Genomic DNA, 17,011 nt, shown 5'->3' with positions numbered 1-17,011 from the left:
TCCCTCACCCATATCTTCACTCCAATTTATAAAACATCTTTCTAAAACGTCTCTTCCATCCCCTGCAGCCCGGCAAGTAGAGGACCAGCTCCTTAAGCTGCCACGCAAAGGTTTCCGGTCTTTCCAAGCCTTTATCTTACACAGCTCAGCTCCAAACACGTACAAAAATGTTATTCGAACCACCGTTGTTTCCAGACCTCTTTCACCTTCTATACCTCTACTCGCGCGTCCTTCCTTCCTCTCTCCCACGTTAGGAGCGTCCTTCTCCTTCTCCTCCCTCCTCCACCGTCCAGATCTTACGGATCAAGCCCCTAAGTCTCACCTCCCCCAACCGTCAGGTGCCTCCCGGCCCGAGTGAGCCTCCACGGGCTCAGCTCTACTTTGAAAACCAGGGGAGCCGCCGCCGCCAGAGGCACCCGGTGGTGGATGGCGAGCAGGCCTGGGGAGGGGGCGAGGAGTGACGGAATCTGACCTCAGACGCCCCTTGTGACATCAGCCCCACTCGGCCTCTCAGGGGGGGCTCTTACTTCTCTGATACTGCTGGGCAGCGCTGTTGGCAGCATCCACTCCAGACTGCAGTTCCTCCTTCTGCAGGGGATCCGCCTGGCCACCCTAAGAAAAGCAAACAACTTGGTTTTTCTTTTAAGTTTATTTACTTATTTTGAGAGAGAGAGGGAGAGAGAGAGGGAGAGAGAGAGGGAGAGAGAGAGGGAGGGAGAGTGCACAAACACGTGGGGGAGGTGCAAAGAGAGGGATGGAGTGAGAGAGAATCCCAAGCGGGCTCCAAGCCATCAGGGTAGAGCCTGATATGGCTCGATCTCAATCTCAAAACTGCGAGATCATGACCCGAGCCGAAATCAAGAGTCACCGACTCTCAGCGACTGAGCCACCCAGGCGCCCCAAGCAAAGAACATTTATATAAGGATTCTCATGCCTACGCCTCCAGGTCTTATAGTTGTCGTATCTCAACAGCAGTCACAGGGACAAAGAACCAGAGGCCTAAGTGACAGCTTCAGGCTACGTGCAAAGTAGCAGCCCTGGGTAGAGCCAAAGCCCTTGCCAAACCTGGGGTAGAATGACTTTCCAGACACCAGTACATGTAAAAAAAAAAAGTTTGTGAGAAGCATCAAAATATTGAGATGAGATGTTTATAGACTCCTTAGCACATTAATGCTATTGACTTTGGCTGATATATGCTGGGAATCTGTATAATGTACACTGTCCTCATTCAGACAAAAAGAAAGCCACTCATATTTGTTCTAAAAACCCACTAAGTACAATTCCACAGTGTACTTTTACTGCACGTTAAGTACTTTCCCAGTGTTGGCCAGAGGAAACTAGTGATGGGTGTTTTCTTTTAAGTAGAAATTCCTGAAGTAAGAATGTAAAAAAGATTCAAGTTTTCCCCAATGGCATTTAGCTGGGGGATTAAGAAGGATGCTTCAGTGAAAGGGTGGTCAGGTTCGGAGAGTGGGTGTGTTTAAGAAGATTTACAACTCTAAAAGCAAAAGACAGCTAAAAACAATGTGTATTTTACCTGAGGACTTTTTTTTTTTTTTTGAGAGACGGAGCACAAGTTGGGGAAGGGAAGAGAGAGAGAGGGAGACACAGAATCCGAAGCAGGCTCCAGGCTCTGAGCTGTCAGCCCAGAGTCCGATGCGGGGCTTGAACTCACAAACTGTGAGATCATGACCTGAGTGGAAGTTGGACGCCCAACCGACCTAGCCACCCAGGCACCCCCGAGGACTTTTTTTTTTTTAAAGTAGGCTTTATGCCCACCACGGGGCTTGAACTCAGGACCTTGAGATCAAGAGTCGAGCTGAGATCAAGAGCCAGACTCTCAACCAACTGAACCACCCAGGCACCCCACTTGAGGATATTTTAAAAACCTACATTTAGGGGCACCTGGGTGGCTCAGTTGGTTAAGCATCTAACTTTGGCTCAGGGCATGATCTCCCGGGTCGTGAGTTCGAGCCCCATATCAGGCTCTGTGCTGACAGCTCGGAGCCTGAAGCCTGCTTTGGATTTTCTCTCTCTCTCTCTTTCTCTCTCTCTCTCTGCCCCTTCCCTGCTCACACACTCTTTCTCTCTCAAAAATAAATACACATTAAAAAAAAAAATTTTTTTTTCAATAAATAAAATCCTGCATTTATATGCGGGAGAAAAAGTTATACTAAAAACTATGGGTGATACTATAACTATAGGGGAAAAAGCCTCCATAAATATCTTTAAATGATACAGGATCGAATACAGGATTCGAATGGCTACATGTGAAAGCTTGCGGGTTCGACCCAGGACACTTTTACCTGTCTCTTCTGCTGTCTATCACCCAGGAGCTGCTTGAGGTACCAGTCACCGTTCTGCTGCTGCAGCCCTCGAAGGCCCAGCGCGGGGGACTGCAGAGCCTTGAACAAGGCCAGTGCAGCGCCCTGCTCCAAGGCCAGATCCACATTTGCTAATGCAGAAGAAGCTGAGGAAGAAAAAAGACCAAAGCTTAAGAAAACACTTTGTAAACATCGGTCTAGAGTATTTTTCCCTCCCCCAAACCAATCTCAATTTCAGATGAGGGAAATATAGTTCAGATGGCCTTTATTCTGGAATATCACAGAAGCACAGGATCTTGGCATTGGAAGAGAACCTTAAAGGCATCAAGTCCAGGGGCCCCAGCCGGGCTGTTCATCAGAGTTAACAGATTCCTGGACCACGCCTCGGGCCTACTTAAAAGCTTCCAGATGTAGACACCCTGGCACCACTATGGGTAGCACTAAAAGAGGCATCAGTACAAACCAATTCGTGTCTAAATTCCCTCTAAATGCCAAATTGTTGCCTAAACTACCACACAGGAGAAAGTTTCTCCCATGGCAACTTACTACATCTTTGGGCAATTTTGTTTTAAAAAACAAAACAGAACAAAAACTATTAAAGTTTTCACCCCAGTGTTGACACTTGAATACATCCAGTCCCTCTTTCCCCATGACAGTCTACCCCAGGAGAAACAGCCTTAGTTCCTCTTTCTAGCATCAGTCCGAATCCCTTCATTATCCCCCGTCTCCTAAACACACTCCACCCAGGAGTCAGAGCCCAGATAGCAAAGGTGGTCTGACCATGTGGAATGGAAGGGGCTGTCTACACCCTCTCGATATTCTCTACTTCTAGTCACAGAACCTGAGGTCACATAAGGTCTTTTACATCTGGCGGTGAAAACCTAGATGTCCCTTTACCTGAAAATAATAAAGACACCTTCCCCATAGTGTTATTGTTCAGATTACATAAAATCAATGTACACAAAAGCACTCTGCATATTGTAAAATAAATAAGGTATTAGGTTGGAAGTCAGAACACAGTACTTTCTGATTTCAGAAATAATAACCACTGGAAAATGATAATTACTGTACGATTTTCAGTTTCCTTATTTTTATTTTTTTTTATTTTTTTTTTTTTAATTTTTTTTTTTTTTTTCAACGTTTATTTATTTTTGGGACAGAGAGAGACAGAGCATGAACGGGGGAGGGGCAGAGAGAGAGGGAGACACAGAATCGGAAACAGGCTCCAGGCTCTGAGCCGTCAGCCCAGAGCCCGACGCGGGGCTCGAACTCACGGGCCGCGAGATCGTGACCTGGCTGAAGTCGGACGCCCAACCGACTGCGCCACCCAGGCGCCCCAGTTTCCTTATTTTTAAAAGAGAAAAGAATTCTCCCTCCATGCAGTTGAACTGATTTTATCACCGAAGTAGCAAAACAAATCAATAATAACATACTAAAAATCAAAATATTTGGGACATAGCAGCACTTATAAAATTTTAATGTTTTCATTATAAAAAATTAATAAAGGTGTCACAAAGAAAAAGATTTTAAATTTCAATGGATTTGTGGTCTCACTGTAGACTCCTAAGAGACTATCCACTTCTTCCCAACGAATACACCTGCAATTCAGTAATTCATTACCACACCAAGGTGATGGCTCTTTCAGTCATGGCTACAGGTCTATGTGACCATTAGCCAATTAACCATCCATTCCTTCAACCCTTACTGAGCACCTGCTCTATGCTGCAAATACAGTTTTGAACAAAACAAGTTATCGCTATTTTTGTGGAACTTTTACAGGAATGGGGACAGAAAATAAACAAAATCAGGTAACTACCAGGCTTCCTCTAGGTCTGCAAAGTAGAATCTCAGATTACCTATCTACAAACGCATCTAGTCACTTCTGCTTTTACTGGAAGCATAAACTTACTACATAAATACGTAAATATTTAAATAAACATTTACTAACATTTATACTATAAAGATGATAAAGTTTAGAACATGATTTAAATATTTTCTTCCACTAAGCTTTAATCACTTTTCCTTATTCAAAAACTTTTTCTCATTTTTAAGTATTTGGCCTGCAGCTTTCTCCTGGGGCATTGACTTCACTGCTGGTTCTCACAGCCTTAGGGGAAGAATCTTATCTATAAATTATGTTAAGATAATTCTGGACCTAAAGCTCCTGTATCTTCCTAGCATACAACTTTCTCTTGCTTCAGACTGGTTCTACGATTAGAAAAGATTGTGCCTCTATGAGGAATCCTGCCTTATTTATCCAGAGAAGGTTCCCATACAAACCTCCAACGAGAAGTCATCATTCCCTTCTTTATTTTATGATGCACCTCATACAAGCTTTGATATTTTGTTCTAAGCAAGTTGCCCTGAAATTACTCATTTGCACATTTATCATCCGTACCACGTTGAAAGCTATTTGAAGGAATTTGTATTATTTTGCTCCTCCGACCACATGAGAATATGAATGGAACACTTTAAAAACATATACTATGGCTCTTCCCTCACAGGTTTATAACAGACTCTCATACACTTTGCCAAGTCAAGCTACCACAGTTATAAAATCCTAAACAATACAGAAAAAAAAACTGAGTGAAACAAAGACTGTCATATGCACCGTGTGCAGCAGGAAACATGCGCTTTCTTCTCACACAACTAAGTATAAAAGGACACTCTAGTTTAATTTGCTGGCCTAAATATTCATATAGATACAGGACAACACATCACTCATACGTGCATGGAACTATTACTCTGTTCAGAAAACCATTATCTCAAATGAACTAGAATGCAACAGAATACAAATACTCCTGGTCAGGATTTAAGAGTTTCTGATCATATGGAATTGCTAAAAACTTCTGAAGGCTCTCTAGAAGCGCCTGGATGGCTCAGTCAGTTAAGCAACCAACTCCTGATTATGGCTCAGGTCACGATCTCACAGTCCGTGAGTTCAAGCCCTGCATAGGGCTCTGCACTGACAGCACGGAGCCTGCTTGGGATTCCCTCTCTCTGTCTCTCTCTCTTCCCCTCCCCAGCTCGTGCTCTCTCTCTCAAATTATTAATAAATAAATAAATAAATAAATAAAGTCTCTCTAGTTATTCAGAGTATTGGTTCAAGAGAGAAATTAGGGCCTCCCAATGAACAAAGAGGACACGAATTACTATTACTATTATTATTATCTTTAGCAAAACAAGGTCAAGTCTGGTTGAAATCAAATGTAACCATTATGCTAGGAATTACAGGGATCTCAAAAGAAGCATAACTCATAAGTAATCTGTACTTTAAGGAATTTACGGAGATGTCAGAAACAAAGGCAAGCAATATAAGACAATATGTAATTGAGTATAAAATCGTGTGGTCTATAAATGCTGTGGGAGAGATGGAATGGGTACAGGTAAGAATCGAGCTGGACCCTGAATGATGGGTATAATTTGAATCAGATTAAGAGATAAGGTATGAGGCCATTATAGTGAGGAGACTACCCCATTAGCAAAAGCTATAATAATGTTAATGTTTACTGAGGACTTACTAAATGCCATGTAATTTACACGCATTATCTCATCATCTGCATAACGACTTATGCCACAGGTGCTATTAATGAGGCCAGGAGGGGCACCTGGGTGGCTCAGTCGGTTAAGTGTCCAACTTTGGCTCAGATCACAATCTCAGTTTTTGAGTTCGAGCCCCTCATCAGGCTCTGTGCTGACAGCTCAGAGCCTGGAGTCTGCTTCAGATTGTGTGTGTGTGTGTGTGTGTGTGTGTGTGTGTGTGTGTGTGTGTGTGTGTGTCTCTGCCCCTCCCCTGCTCGTGCTCTGTCCCTGGCTCTCAAAAATAAATAAACGTTAAAAAAATTTATGGGGCGCCTGGGTGGCGCAGTCGGTTAAGCGTCCGACTTCAGCCAGGTCACGATCTCGCGGTCCGTGAGTTCGAGCCCCGCGTCGGGCTCTGTGCTGATGGCTCAGAGCCTGGAGCCTGTTTCCGATTCTGTGTCTCCCTCTCTCTCTGCCCCTCCCCCGTTCATGCTCTGTCTCTCTCTGTCCCAAAAATAAATAAACGTTGAAAAAAAAAAAAATTTAAAAAAAAAAAAATTTAAATAAGAGACCAAGAGACCAAGTCCCAGGTCTGAGCCACTCCAGAACAGGACTCCTTCATGAGTCATGAAATGGACGGAGTGAATATGGGAGACAATTAGGCAGATGAGTTTGTACAGAGTGGTATGCATAAAATACAAAATACAGAACTCCACTGGACTAGGGGGTCTACATTTTGTCCAGCAAATAATAATGCAGGTTCTTTAGCAGAAGAGTGATAAAGTGAAAGTGACACTTTCAAGAAATTAGTTTCTCAAAAGAATGTAACACATATATACAAAAATCATTTTTTAATCTCATTTTTGTTTAAAAATGTTTTGAAAAGGATATTCATTTTTTTAGTATATGTGCTGCCGAAGCGAGCCCTTGAAAAGGATATTCAAAAAAAATGCCAATAGTGGTTATTTCTAGGGGATGAGGGGTTAATTTTCTGTGTATTTTTTGTTTACTTCTGGATAGCTTGTATTACTCTCTGAAAAAAAAATAAAAATATTACTTTAAAAATAGGAAAAGTCACTATTTCGATTTTTTTAAAAAGTGTATTAACACAGGGTGAGAGAGTGAAATTAGCCAACAAGGCAAGTCCAGAAGCTACAGCAGACAGATGAGCAAACAGAATAGCGAGGGCCCACCTGAGGACAACAGTAGCTAAAACAGAAGACATACAAACACAAAAAAATAGTAATAAGCAATAGTTCCTAAACAAATCCACTGATAAACTCAAACCATGTCATCGGTACAAGAACAGATCAACACTCCTATTGTTCTATAACGTCTCTCCAGGTACCTGAGTCAGGGACATACTTACTATTGACTTTGTTGATATTGCCTTGAATTTCAGCTTGAGTGAGCAGCTCCTCATAAACATCCCTTTCTCTCTCAGAGTTTTCTGTCTGAAGATGAGTAAAAAAGTCACAGATCAGTTCAGGTCTCTAAGACGACCCACAGCAACATACTTGCACTTCTCCCCCACCAAAGGACAACAAAGAGTAAGGGTGTGGCTTGCAATCCTTAATGAAGCACAACTTAAGTTGTGGGACGCTACACAAGTATCAACTAAAAACGTAAAAAGCAGATCTGCTGGTTAATGACAAGCCCGAAGGTTCTCCCAGAGTTGGAGAACACGAGCCTGAGCAGGAAGCAAGGGTGAAGCCCGTCCTGCCCACTTGTGAGCCTGCATCCTTGCCTCAGACCCGAGCAGAACAGGCACACCCTAAGACCAGATGTCAGAACTTCTCGTCAGTTTGTACAAAATTCAAGATGAAAAGTCAAAATGGAACCGAATACCAAAAGACTGCATACTGTGTGAATCCATTATCGTTTATATGTAATTCTAAAAAAGGCAAATACAGTGATCTGTTCAGATTGGAGGTTGCTTGGGGTCAAGGGCAAGGGGTAAGGAGTAGTGGAGGCGGACTATGAAGAGGGACCTGGGGACTTTGGGGATGATGGTTTTGTAACTATACATTTGTCATAACTCGTCAAACCATACATGTAAAATGAGCGAATCTTACCGTATGTAAATCATACTTTAAGAAAACCGATTTTAAAAATGGAGTTATAGCGAACAATGAAAGAATATCGATCAACTAGAAAGAACAGACGTTCCATTTTTACCCTGTTTTTAGCATTTGTCATTTTCTCCTGTTTGGCCTGATAAAGCACATCCTGGTAAGTGGAAGCCAAGGGATCTTCAAGATTTACAAGCATGGCGTTGGGGTTTCTCAGAGCTGCAAACGTGTCAGCTGGAATTCTATGGTCAATAGCTTCATTAATAGCAATAACAGCAGCATGCACTAAAAAAAAAAAAAAAATTCAAAACATAGAACACAGAAGTTATATACAGCAAGGGACGTACACGACACATACAAAACAACATTACAACCCCCTATTGCAGAGAAAGGCTCGTCACGATAGAGAAACAACGACTGGGGCTGAAGGAATGGCGCCCTGAATCCTGTAAGCCTCGTCTCTTCCTTCGGATGCACAAAGTCACAGCTCTGCCTGTGATCCATGTCTGGGAGGCTGAGTTTGGAATCCCACAGGGAAATATTCATAAAAGAGCCTTGCAAGGAGTGTACGTTATGGAAATGTTCACCCTGAATCATCATGTAAATACCATTAAAAAAAATAAGACACTCAAAGAGGGGCTGAAATGTAGAACTCAATTTCTAAATGCTTTCATTTTCATCAGAACCGAGCACTTACTCCCAAATAACAGCACAGAAGATGGCAGCAGTGTTAAAACTACATCTACTGGGGTGCCTGAGTGGCCCAGTCGATTAAGCATCCGACATCGGCTCAGGTCATGATCTCATGGTTCATGGGTTTAAGACCCACAGACAGTGGGGTTCTCTCTTCCTTTCTGGCTTGCTGCCCCTCCCCCACTCGTGCTCTCTCTGTCTCTCTCAAACTTAAAAAAAAAAAGCTACATCTACTGACTTGCTAGCAAAATTCCTAATTCCAAGACCATCACTATAGTATTCATTACTGAAAGTGGTAGCAACAATCCCATTTGAACCCACAAAATTTCTCTCCTTACATGCAGCTTCATCCACTGAGAGTTCGTTAGCCAGGATGCCCCCAATCTTGCTGAAGGCGGGCATCTGGATCCCGTACTTCTCCAGTTCGATCTTCATGTTGTTGATTTCCTCTTCTGCAGGAAGGGATAAAGACCCAGGTGAGCAAGTTAAGCACCTTTCCATAATTCAGAGAAGGAAGCCGCATCCCCAACTACAAAATGGGATAAAGTGGTAGCTACCTCGTAGGGTTGATACGATGACTTAATGAGATAATTATGGAAAGCACTTAACAGAGCATCCGGCACATAACGTACATTGAGTAGATACTAACTGTTATTACTATTATCAAGAACATCAAAAATAACTAGAACGTGAGAACAGCCCTACAGAAAATAGTTTTTCAAAACTGCTACTTGTGGCATTTCTACAATGAACTTATGAATGGAGCAGCTTTAAAAGGAGCTCAACAACAAGTGACCCACAGGCCAGCCAGCTTTCTCGGTCTTCACACACCAAGTCACTACTGCTATTAAACAATTTTCCTTCCAAGGCAGGAAGCCAAATGATAAAGGAAACAACATGTGAGGTTTGGCCCTTTGCCCTAGGTCTGGTGAACAACTTCCCTAGAAGGAAAAATATCATAGATAAAAGTTTTATTCAATTTAAAATTCCCAAGCCTACAAAATAATGACCAGTTCAAAAGATTTGAATCTTTATTGCCCCTAACCAATATGACCAATGTTCTTTTTCTCCCCAGGCCCCCATCTCTTCAAGCAAGCATCTACTAGAGCAAATACACAAAGAATAAGGTAAATAAGGTAGATTTTTTAATTACTTAATTGTCACCTCTGCATTATCTCAGTCCCCATAGCATACTCCTTGCTTTGCCCACAGTAGGGACTTGCAAGAAGCAAAGGAAAAGACTTAAGTGTTTTCACCATGCATGGATATTTCATGTTAGATGCTATTACGGTATTATGTATTTTCTGTGTTATATATTAATACTATTCCCACTTTACATATAGGAAAATGGACACTCACTAATCATACTCACGTCAGAAATGAGAGAACAGAGTTTAAAATTCCAACTTTAGCATTCTTCTCAGCACACCAGGAGAAATAAGTTACTTATCCTTCTTTGATCTCTGTTGCCAGAGTGTTTTTAAAGCCCTATGTCTTTAAGATTGGTACTGTTGACTCTCCAGGCTATTTCTACATAAATCAAGCATTTCCTGCCAAGTTTGCAACTCCTTACCTGTGAAGTCAACCTTTCCATATAGGTCTTGAATCTGAGGAGCCAGGCCTAGTTTGAACAGGTACAAACTAGAAGACACAATATGCAGAAAAGAGTTAGGCCTCCCACTGCATCTAGCTGCTGCTCTTAGACTGAAGGGGAAAGGTAGCAAACATAAAGAACAGAAACATTCTGAACACAGACTGAAGGGGAAAGGTAGCAAACATAAAGAACAGAAACATTCTGAACACAGACTCCTTGCATGCTACCATAGTCCCCTTGGCAGTTACCATGCTTTACCTCAGAACCTTTTTTCAGTTTTACATAACATTGTCCTAGAAAGTCACATAATGCAATGCAAAAAGCACCAGACTGGGAGTCAGAAGACACAGGTTCAAGTCCCAGTCCTGGTACAAATCTAGTGTATAATTAGATGTTGACATACATGTGGATGTAATTAATCTAAGTGGAGAATCTTCACTTTTGTTTACCTTCCTGTGATCAATAAGCTTTAAATAAAATAAGATATTTGAGAAAGGTCCCATGAAAATGATTCAAATAGAAAGTCTTAGTTAAGCTGAATTCAGGGGCGCCTGGGTGGCTCAGTCGATTAACCGTCCAACTTCAGCTCAGGTCATGATCTAACGGTTCATGGGTTCGAGCCCCGCATTGGGCTCTGTGCTGACAGTTCAGAGCTTGGAGCCTGCTTCAGATTCTGTGTCTCCCTCTCTCTCTACCCCTCTCCTGCTCACACTGTCTCTCTCTCTCTCAAAAACAAACATCAAAAAAAATTTTTTAAATAAAGTAAATTAACTGAATTTATATCGCTGATGGAAAAGTTTCATTCAGGTAATTTATGAGTCTTACAGTAAATATTATATATATTTACTGTTTAAATTTAAAAAAATCTAGTAGACTTCAAATTTCATGAAGGCAGGAACAGTAAGTTGTTCACCAATGTCTACCCAGAACCTCTTAATATTTATATTTCATAAGATGGATAGCTGGATAAGTAAATGTCTATAAGCCTGAGTTAGCCTAAGTGGATTCTAAGGACCCAGCAGATCAGAATCAGTAAATCAGAAGGGTACTTGACAGGGATGGACATGGGCAAGACACTGACAGCCTAGCAATAAGGGAATAAATATAACACCCTGAGAAACAAATCATAAACACAATAGAACAATCTCCAGTTTTTGCAAAAAATCTATAAAGCTCAGTATTATCTGAACACAAATATGGATCATACACATTGCATTCACAGAACTGACCAGAATTTAAATTATATATAATAAACTCACATGTATAATCTAAAAAAAAAAAAAGTCAAGCATTCTGAAAACACAAATTTATGCATTCAGAGTAGCTAATTATTTTCTAAGATAAATACAAGTATGAACCATACGTATATGATTAAGTCCTTTTTTTAGAGTAAAATGCTCAAAATAGAACTATACAAAGTTCCTCTCTCAGAAGATTTTAACTCTATTTAACAAATTTTCCAAAGCAAATTAGCCAATAACATTCTACACCTGTAATATGTCCCCATTATATGCATTGTTTCTCCCACATATGTCCCACCTGCATTCCAAATTAGTAAGAATATGTTTCTTGAGGAATTTCTTCCTCTTTTATTTCTACTTTGAAAGAGGAAAGAGGCTGCCATACTTTAAGAAATTGCAAACGTCTGGGGCGCCTGGGTGGCTCAGTCGGTTAAGCATCCGACCTCGGCTCAGGTCACTGTCTTGTAGTTCGTGAGTTTGAGCCCCACATCGGGCCCTGTGCTGACAGCTCAGAGCCTGGAGCCTGCTTCGGATTCTGTGTCTCCCTCTCTTTGCCCCTCCCCTGCTCACTCACGCGCGTGCTCTCTCTCTCAAAAATAAATAAAATTAAAAAAAAAGAAATTGCAAGAGTGTCATTTTAACAGCCTCAAGGAGCGAATTCGTTTTTAAGGTCTTCCAACAGTAAATCAAAGTTACGATGTCGCTAGCTGCTACAAATAAAGTAGAGGAGAAGCTAAGACATAGGCATCATCTTTCTTTTATCTCATTTCAATGATTAGGAATATTTTAAGGAGATGGTGAAGCTATGAATATAATCACAAGGACCACTCAGCTCCTCTTGCACAGAACAGAGAATATTCAACCTAAAAGCTGAACCTTTAAAGTCCTACCAGTAAACACCCCTTTTCCAATCTTTGCTCCTATTCTCCCATGCCTACTTTTACAAATAACTGTAGGCACCTACAATGTTTAGTTTGTACTGAGCTCAGGTTTATTTTTCTTTTCTTTTTTCCTATTTAAGCTCTACTTTACAGCAATAGGGGGAAGGAGGTTATGTTAGCCTACTGGGATTCCTATTATCTTTGCTGACTACAGAGTAACCTGGAGGAAGTCACTAGGCTGATCGCAGAGTTCTTAAATACAAACACAGCAGTTGACAGGAAACAGAATCTAGTGCAGCACGATCCCTGATCTCTGATTAGAATTTCTCTGATACTAGAAATGTTTTATAGTATATATAGTATCATGTAATGTTTGCTTATGTAAGTATATACAGTATTAGAAGACATCCCCAGCAAGCCTTGAGGCAGCACCCCTAAACAAAAACACTACTATTCTGAAGAGAAACATACACATAATCACAGTAAGTAGATACATATTCTAAATAACCTCAATTAATTCTGATCAGGTTTCACCAACAAATCTGTTTGAACCAAACTTAAATGTAACTTTCAGCTTTTACATCTCTTTTGAATTTAGGATATATGACTATGGGCCCATTTAACCTCCAAATCAGTTCTTAGAAAGATAAAACACCAGAGGAAATGGAAATGAAGTATACAAACCTATGCAAAATAATAATGAATTAGGGTCTTATCTGAGGGTGGAATGTAATCCAGAAAAGTAATTTAGCAGGACTAAATACAGGGACTATCTCTGGAATAACGCTAGTCAAGAAACAAGGAGATAATGCTTCTTTGTTGCTACTGATCCAAAAGGGGGATGGTGCCTCACCCCTCACAGTGAGGCAAGGAATCTGCCTCGATACTGTTGTCCTATATGGTAAAGAAGAGGCTCCCGGCAGGTGTTAAATGCCTATATAGCAAGGGCTGACCGCACTTCAGGAAAAACACTCCAGGGAAGAAAGAAATCGTAAATCACCAACCAGAACACATTACTCTGTGTATACTTCCCAAGCATGGGCTGCAAACTAAAGAGAAATGAAAAATAAGAGCAGACTTCCTTCCTTCCCAATTCTGACTCCATCATGAGAAAGGCAGAGTTACTTCTTCATCTCTAGTTCAGAGAATTTGAAGGCTGAGGACCCAGGTTCTGCTGCAGAGGGCCATGGCTGCAGAACTCACAGAGAGTTCCGCCAGCTCAGCCTCTTGCCTGCCAAGTTCAGATACCCATTGTAGGTACAACCTTCACAAGGTTATCAACACAGACCTCACGTAACTCACAGCCAGTCACAATACTCAGAGTTAATCTGATTTTGGCTCAGACCCGTACATTTGAAATCACTGCAATCTGAACATTCCCCTAGATCCCACCCATTCCTAAACATTTTTTAAAAATTCTCATGTTGTTCTTGTTTGTCCAATATTATGCTATGTACCTTGGGGGGGTGGGGGTGGGGAAGAAATGTAAAGCATGACCTCTGTCTCTAAGATGCTAATACCTAAGAGACAGAAAGACAGTAAACACATGAAAGAAACAACATATAACTTAGAAACCAAGAAACACAGGAGTTTAGACAAAGGAATGAGCTGGAGTCATTGGAAATCCAAAACATCACCAAGAAGGTGGGAATTCAATTAAAATGTGACTGGATACACTGAGATAAACATGAAGAGTCATCTGATAAAAAGAAAGAACCATTTCTTTTTTTCATTTATGGGTATAAAATATCCCCTTGAGCCAAACAGGGGGAAGGAAGATTTTTTATAATGTAGGATTGTGACCACAAGCATTTATTGGCTACCTACTATATGCTAGGCATCTAAGTACTAGAGACACAAAGATAAAGAATAACAGAAATAGTCCTTGTCCCCAAGGAGTCCTCTGAAAGTCAGCTACAAGAACAAATAACCAGAGTGCAGTGTAAAAGCCCTATACTTGAAGGAGGAGGTATGTGCAGATGCTAGAAGAGCACAAAGATGGGAAGGAGCTAATTCCATCTGAGGGAGAAAAAGGAAAAGAAGGTATCAACGAACAGTGGCATTCCACAGTGGCAGCTGGAGAGGAGCATGGGTTAAACCAGGGAGTAAAGGGCAGTCAGGCAACGGAAACAGAATAACCTAAGGCACAAGAGTGTGTGGCACGTCGACCAGTCCTCAGCTATAGTCTTTCTTTTGTAGTTTTCAGACTATTCCAGAGATACCAAGGGTCTGGCCCATGTTCAATCAAACTGGAGACAACAGGCTTCTCATGGGTCAATATTATACATGTATTTATATACATCATTAGTATTTATTAAGTACACATACAGGATGCTTTATAAAATGGGCAGCCCACTGGAGCGCCTGGGTGGCTCAGTCAGTTAAGCACACGACTCTTGATTTCATCTCAGGTCATGATCTCGTGGTTCGTGAGTTCAAGCCCCACGTCGGGCTCTGCACTGGCAGTGCAAAGCCTACTTGGGATTCTCTCTCTCTGTTTCTCTCTGCCCCTTCCCTGCTCACTTGCTCTCTCTTCTCAAAATACATAAACTTTATTTTAAAAATAATAAAATAAAATAAAATAAAATAAAATAAAATAAAATAAAATGGGCAGCCCAAGCAAAGAAACCACATACTCATGGCCCACTTACTTCTTCCACCTTCTACTTTAGCCCTATAGCCATCACGTAAATTTGTAGCACTCTGACTCACCACACTACTGCCTCCAATTCCCACCCGACCTCACCCCTCTCTCCACGCAAACCACCTCTTCCTTCCAATACAGTACTCTGTTGATTCCAAGAGCCAAGGACCTGAAATTAAATCATCTTCCAAATTTATTATGAAATTATGAAAAAAATATACTTAGTTTCAGTTCCTATTTATCATATTTGTTTGACATAAAAATTACTGAACAAATGGCTTGGTGAGGACCTAGAAAACTAAATTAAAAATCAGCCATTTGATATTTGCTGGCATTATTTGAAGATGTTGACAAAATTTAGTTATACTACTAAAGTATTAACACAGGGCATTTTTTAATTCAGCTATTGGTCTGCAACGAAATAGTAAACAATGAAAGTTTTGAAATGTATATACTTTTTGCAATTTTCAAGAAATTTTTTAAAGAAATTTTAATGAGAATGAAAGGAACTGCATCTCAACTAAAATGCACAGCTCACAGAAACAGTAGATCAATAATGAAACACTATCCTATGTTTTCAGAGCCAAATTATCTGCTATTATGGGAATAAATCCCGTCTCTCTACTTCCTAGAAAAACACAGCTGTTTCTCACCATTTCGTTAAGACAACTGTATCCTATGCTATTTGAAAATTCTGAAGCTGATGCAAAACTTTTTCATCACACCATGGACAAAAAGCTGTATCTTCTATTCAGATGTTGTTCCTAAACTGCTTTCTTTTACTGAGAGAGAACTGACATATAATACTAGTTTCAGGTTATACAACACAATGCTTCAATAGATGCATATACCGTGAAATGTTCACCACAATAAATTCCACTAACAGCCACCACCACAGTTACTGACGTTTTTACCTTGTACTGAGAACTTTTAAGATCTACTCTCTTAGCAACTTTCAGATATACAATACACTATTATTAACTATAATCTCTGTGTGGTACATCACATCCTTGGGACTTACTTATTTTATAACTGGAAGTTTGTAATTTTTGACCCCCTTCATCCATTTCGCCTACCCCCTAATCCCCACCTCTGGCAATTCAGCAATCCGTTCTCTGTATCTACATACACTGTTCATTTTACCAAGAAAATCTGATTACCTGAGTGCATGAATACAGTAGATACACCTTGGCATATTTTTTCGATCGTAGATATCTGTAGTTTCTGGGTAAAAAATCTAAGGAGAAATAAAAGAAGCAGAGTAAGGTATCCATCTACTGGATCATTCACCAATCATCAACAATACAAATAAAACAGTTAGCAAACATTATTGCCATTCAGCAAGTAATTTCGTTAGGGGGAACAGACAATTAATTCATCACAAGTCATATAAGGAAGAAAATCCTATAAAACAGAAAAAGCACTAGTTGGAAAAGCCTCATCTGGTCAACCCAATGAATTTCACCAGGTATGTGAAAGTGATTTGTTTACTGCCGACTCAGCTACAAGTAGATGACACCAAGCTCTCATCCAGTTGAAATCACTGGCAGATGTAGGAAACTCTGAAAGACTACAATCTTCCCAGTTACTATATACCATGCCTAGACTGAGTAGTAGCTAACCAATGAACATTTCCTTAGGTGCTTTCAATTATACAAACTACTACATTTAGACATTGAAAAATACTACAAAAAATTAAAATGTGTTGTATGTGGGGCACCTGGCTGGCTCAGTTGGCGGAACGTGCGACTGACTGATCTCGGGGTTGTGAGTTCAAGCACCATGTTGGGCGTAGAAATTACTTAAAAATAAAATCTTTTTAAAAATGTGTTATATGCTTGGGAGAAGTGAAAAGATACACAGACGAAGTATCTGGAACAGAGGATATGTATGGGAATGTGGAAGATAGGTGGTTCTCCTTGGTAGCACTTACCACAAATAATCAGTTGCTTGTGTTATTATCTGTTTGACTCCTCCAACAGACTACAAGCTACATGAAAGGCAAGGGTCAGGTCTATGTTGTTCAATGCCAAGCCCAGA

General features: G+C 40.7%; 1 protein-coding gene across 1 annotated transcript in view; it reads right to left on the bottom strand.

Moving 5' to 3' along the window:
* The window catches only part of IQGAP1 (IQ motif containing GTPase activating protein 1), a 105,178-nt gene that overhangs the window by 50,169 nt on the left and 37,998 nt on the right, over positions 1-17,011 (bottom strand). The window contains exons 5-11 of the mRNA XM_045452271.1: positions 16,132-16,208; positions 10,185-10,252; positions 8,950-9,063; positions 8,025-8,203; positions 7,216-7,300; positions 2,307-2,470; positions 528-612 (exon numbers count right to left, since the gene is read on the bottom strand). Of these exons, the coding sequence (XP_045308227.1) occupies positions 528-612; positions 2,307-2,470; positions 7,216-7,300; positions 8,025-8,203; positions 8,950-9,063; positions 10,185-10,252; positions 16,132-16,208 (772 nt within the window). The remainder of the gene's footprint in view (positions 1-527; positions 613-2,306; positions 2,471-7,215; positions 7,301-8,024; positions 8,204-8,949; positions 9,064-10,184; positions 10,253-16,131; positions 16,209-17,011) is intronic.

The sequence above is a fragment of the Leopardus geoffroyi genome, chromosome B3 (assembly GCF_018350155.1).
Source record: "Leopardus geoffroyi isolate Oge1 chromosome B3, O.geoffroyi_Oge1_pat1.0, whole genome shotgun sequence".
Classification (NCBI taxonomy): Eukaryota; Metazoa; Chordata; class Mammalia; order Carnivora; family Felidae; genus Leopardus; species Leopardus geoffroyi.
Note: the sequence above shows the minus strand (reverse complement) of the source record. Positions and strands in the feature narration are given on the sequence as shown.